The 5,444-nt window shown below is 27.6% G+C and overlaps 1 protein-coding gene across 1 annotated transcript in view; it reads left to right on the forward strand.

Moving 5' to 3' along the window:
- LOC106677418 (neuronal synaptobrevin) overlaps positions 1-5,444 on the forward strand; it is a 45,389-nt gene that overhangs the window by 29,687 nt on the left and 10,258 nt on the right. Inside the window, exons 2-4 of the mRNA XM_014415343.3 lie at positions 2,824-2,938; positions 4,022-4,100; positions 4,414-4,493. Coding sequence (XP_014270829.1) covers positions 2,824-2,938; positions 4,022-4,100; positions 4,414-4,493 — 274 coding nt within the window. The remainder of the gene's footprint in view (positions 1-2,823; positions 2,939-4,021; positions 4,101-4,413; positions 4,494-5,444) is intronic.

Below are 5,444 nucleotides of genomic sequence, written 5' to 3' on the forward strand. Positions count from 1 at the left end.
GGTTTATATTTTCGATTAGCAAAATCATGAATTCCTTCTTCATAGTTTATTTCTTTAAGTACGTCTCTTTCTATGGACATTAGCGATAAGCTGGTCAATCTACTAGTTTACAGTATTACGAGATCTATCTACGGTACTCATTTTTCTAAGTAAATGGTTTTAGTTACAGCGGATTTAAAAATATATTCATTGGGCATAACTTTTCAATTCTGTAATTAATCTTTTCTTTTTGATGATAAGCTTATCCTGACTCCTCGAAATAGACAGGTGTTCCATGCCGCATAACCAACCCTGAATTAAATTATTCTGAATAGACAAGTAAATCGTCTCACGAGTATGTTAATAGACGGTTACGCAAACAGCAGGGGTGTAAGGAAAGAAGGCCCCCGGGGTTCAAGAGGCCTTCCGTTTTCCAGGTTCGATTTTTTTCATTCCTAGAAATAAATATTCCTGAGAATTCCAGTAGTACAAGAAAACAAAAAAATACAATGATAAAAAGAGGAAGAGATGGAAAAATTTGAAGATTTTAGAACAAATATATATTATGTGAAGAAATGTATGGGAAGTGAAGTGATGTCTGTTAGTACTCAAATTAAAGCTTGTTTAATGAGCTATGAAGAAGTTTAGTACGTTTATCGTCATAGGAGTAGTAGTTTTATGATATTTGCTAAAATAAATTGATTTATAGTTGTTCGGGCAAATTTTCATTTGCCAAATTTATATTCATATGCGAATATCATAAGAACTACTATCCCTAATAAGATAAGTCTCATAAGCTACTTTATAGTAAGTTAAATTTCCTTTATTTTGAGTGCTTGCAGAAATGTGTGCGTCTTATGGATCTAGAGATATAATTTTTTTTCAAAAATCAAACATTTTATACGAACAACTAGAATTTAACTTAATTAGCTCTATTAGGGCTCATATTTCAGCAAATTTACTCTTCTTTAAATAATGCTCTTTTAAATTTTCCAGTGTTGGTAGTTTTTAAGATATAGTGTTTCAAATGAACAATTAATGTTTTTTAAGGTTTTGGAACAGCCACCATTTTGTATTCCCCCTACCTATACTTGGCAGACTCGTAAGTTTTGACTAGTTTTCATTAAATTAATCAAAAATTAGGGTGAATAACTGCCTTTTTTTTCTTCCGGGATCTTGTACTATTATTGAATTGTCAGTTGTGTGAGTAACAGTGCATTTTTTTTCATTTCTTTCAGGCTTTGAATAAAAACGATTTTTAGTTTTTGTTCGACTATTTACAATATTAAATTAATCAAAATTATCGATTTTAACGTATTTTACGTATTAAAGATATAATAAAATAATGTAATTTCAAGATGAGCTTGGAATGGAAAGCTAATTTTATTTTAATATATGGATTTCATTCTATTTTATATCTTATTAATGGAAACCTCCTTATAACAGACAAAATAATCAGCAGGGAAGCTCCCCACACTAACAGAAGGGAACATTTGCAAGGCCTCATAATTACTAATGTGAATTTATTTACATATTTATACATAGTTGACCATAAAAATTGATATATAAGAAGATGGTCAGGGTTGCGGTCAAAAGAGAAACAAAAATAGTTCACAACTATGGATTTTCCTACGTTTCGCCCCACTTTGCAGGGCTTCGTCAGGGCTGTTCAAAGGTAAAGGTTGAGCCAGGTTGTTAAAGGTTGTTCAACCTTTACCTTTGAACAGCCCTGATGAAGCCCTGCAAAGTGGGGCGAAATGTCGGAAAATAAATAGTTCTAAACTATTTTTTTTCTCTTTTAACCGCAACCCTGACCAACTTCTTATATATGAATTTATTTATATTTATAAATTTTTTGTTAATAAAAAATAATAAATTTAACACAACTACAAATTACCTTTTATATTGCAAAAATTATGATATTTTTAACGTCTTCATTGTTTTTTGTTAATATATTTTATTTAGGTTTTCTATCATATTGTCCTTACAAGAAAATTTATTAATATCTGAAATCACTAATGTGTATTTATTTAAATATACTATTTTTATTGGATTTGTGCCAGTAAAAAATAATAAATTTAACATATCTACAAATTACCTTTTTTACTACAAACATTGTAATATTTTTAATAACATTGTTTTTTATTAGTATATTTTACTTAGGTTGTTTATTAGATTCTGCTTAGAATACAATTGAGAATTGTTAACAGTGAATAAATTATGTTTTACATTTTTATATAATTATTATTTTTAACTATTAAATTATGACTTCAAGTATTATTTACTTAAAATAATTATAAAATTTGACAAATTCTAAAATCAAGGTTTTATGTCATGCTCCCTTCTCAATGAGACAAAGAACCCAATATTTCGTGCTACACCATTGGTAAAATATTAATGTAAACTCCATTTACAAAACAACATTTTATCATCACCCATGAACATAGTTAATTATACCAATATTAGAATGTTACTGTGGTTATAGAACCCTGATGACTTAATAAAGAATACATAAATTATATAAGGAAAAAAAAAATTAAATAACTCAGCAATGAACAAACATAGAATATAAAAATATTAGTATCAACAAAAAAATATACACAAAAATATAATTAACCAGTATAATATTGTATATTATAATGTTATAATAATAATCTAATTATCTTAATTTGATATTATATATGATTATAAAAAATATATAAATAATAAAATAAAATATTAACACAAAGTACCATAATGTCCAAATTTCAGCTATGTCTAATAGATTGACTATAATAAATCTCATAGTCACTTGCTGTATATTCCTTCTTTAACAACGAAATTAATTACATAACATTATTGTAGGTCCACTGAAACGTCTGGCCTTGCTCCAGACGATGGAATTGTTGGAGGTCCTCGAACGCCCCAGCAAATCGCTGCTCAAAAAAGACTTCAACAGACACAAGCGCAAGTTGACGAGGTAAGATAAAATATTATTTATTAAAAAAAAATTATTTTTAAAAAGTATGAAGCAATATTAGATGAAATGAAAGTACAAAAGAATTATATTTAATTCTTCAACTATCAATTAATTAGTTTAATAAGTTAGTTATTCTTGATTTTATTTACTAGAAAGTTGTTTGTTCTTTTTATATTAAGATGTTGAGGTGAAAAATAAACTTCCTTTAGAATATTATCAAATTCTATTTTTCCTTGTACAATGTTTCAGGTTGCCTCATCGTCAAGTAGTAATAACCCTTATTGTTAAGTATATCTTATTTTATGAAATTATTTAACCATAAAACAAAATTTTGTAAAAGAAGCGGATATATTTAACAATAAGGGATATTAGTACTTAAAGATGGAAAAGTACTTTCACACCAATATCTTAATATAAAAAATAATTAATGTTTGATAAGATGTCCTCTATGGATCAACTAGAAGAAAAATAATGAGCTTCTATCTATTATTATCAACATTTTTTATATAAATCTACTATAAACAATTCTTGAATTTATTTTCACATGTTTTAAAGATCTGTTATCAAGTTAAGAGCCCTTGTTGAAATCTGTCAACCATCACTAGTTGTAATCGAACCAGCTATCATTTATGTATTATGACCAGCTTGGATGTTATGTATCTTGTTATATTATAACATTTTAAAATATTTTTTCTTTAGTTGTAGAAGAAAAAACATTTTCTTAGTTGTTTTTTTTTGGCCAAGACTCCCATAGGAGTCCTATACTGCCCCTAACCATGGTTGGGGGTCAAAGTTTTTCATTTTGTGGGACCCCCACTCATACATAAACATAAGTTTTCTATTTCTATATTTTGATATTGTTTTAACCTTATTTTATTTTAAAAGTTTTAACATCCATTATGAGTCTTCCTCTATTTTTGTTTTAACCACTGGTCTCCTCCATAGAGGATTTCTTGTTACGTTTTTCAGAGTTTCCATTCAGTATTACCAATCACTATGAACTAATTATTAGTATGACTACCAGCTTATTGATTAACATTTCTCATATTAATTAGAGAGTATATCATATATACATGGTTTTAGGTTGTGGATATAATGAAAACGAATGTCGAAAAAGTACTTGAAAGGGATCAAAAACTTTCAGAACTGGATGACAGAGCAGGTAAGACTTTTTATATACGTAATACGTAAATAATAATAGAAAAATATGCTTCAAATTTTAATTATTTTTTTCAAATAAATATTATACATTGAAATTTTAAATATTTTAAAGTAGCTATTACCAATAGTGATGTATATATTTATTGGATATATATTTTAAATAGTAAATAATACAAACCAAAAGTTTTCTTCTTTTTTTCTTTTTAAATTAATGTTTCATGTTTTTGCAATAGTTGACAAAAATAAGTTGAAATAAAAAGATCATTTTTAAATATTAACTCCTCCAAACAATATTATAATTACAATGGTTCCAGATGCCTTACAGCAGGGAGCCTCTCAATTTGAGCAACAAGCAGGCAAACTGAAAAGGAAATTTTGGCTTCAAAATTTAAAGGTAATATTCTTCCCCAATATTATAAATTTCACTGTTGTTGTGACGTTGTTTGAATAAAAGTCTAGGCTCCATTAAAGGACGTAAAAACCTGACCTATGTCTCAATATCTCTTAAATGAAAAAAAGCTTTCAGAGCTGACTGCCTCTAAGATGGTATAAGCAAGTAGAATTTTATGGTAGTTATCTGTCCCTTAAATTGAGCAGTAATATCGACTCACTCAAGATGAAGCTCCCTCTGCTCACAACTCATTAGAATCAGTTCAGATTGGATCAGAGCGGTCTTGAGCAATTCATTTTACAGTACTACTTATCATTTTTCTCACAGCATCCAATCACCCATCTCTTCTCTATACACCAGATATCATCATTGTTGCTACAAAATCAGTAGGATTTGTCTTTTACTACATAATTCAATTTAATTTTTCTTTTACTTTAATAATAAAAATATGAGTTTTGGGAGTAACATAAGTAAAACAAGATTCAATATAAGAACTGTTAATATGAGAAGATATAGGGTCTGCAGTTCGTGAAGTAGTGATACACTAATCAGTAAACTTTGTTTTATTTTATTTTTTATGCCAACGGGTAAGACTAAATTTCAAACCTTCATCAGTGCTGAAAATAAAATAAGATAGCAATAGAAATATTATAATAAATAATTGAGAAGAAAACAGATAATAATATACGAATGTAGAGTATAATATTCAAATAGTAAGAATGTATAAAAGAAGGTAACAAACATTGAATATATTAGAAAAAGGGGGGAAAAATAATAATGAAAGAAAGGGGCTGAATATAACAATATTAAAACATTAAACAGTGCTCTATGTAAATAATGAAAAAAGATTCAAATTACTCTAATGAGAAATATGCGAAAGTAAACAATAAAAATGATGTAATCAGAAACATGAAACATACCAGGGCATTCAAAAAGTCCTGTCGTTTTTCGTTT

Source organism: Halyomorpha halys, unplaced genomic scaffold (genome assembly GCF_000696795.3).
Source record: "Halyomorpha halys isolate HHAL.00 unplaced genomic scaffold, Hhal_1.1 Scaffold98.1, whole genome shotgun sequence".
NCBI lineage: Eukaryota > Metazoa > Arthropoda > Insecta > Hemiptera > Pentatomidae > Halyomorpha > Halyomorpha halys.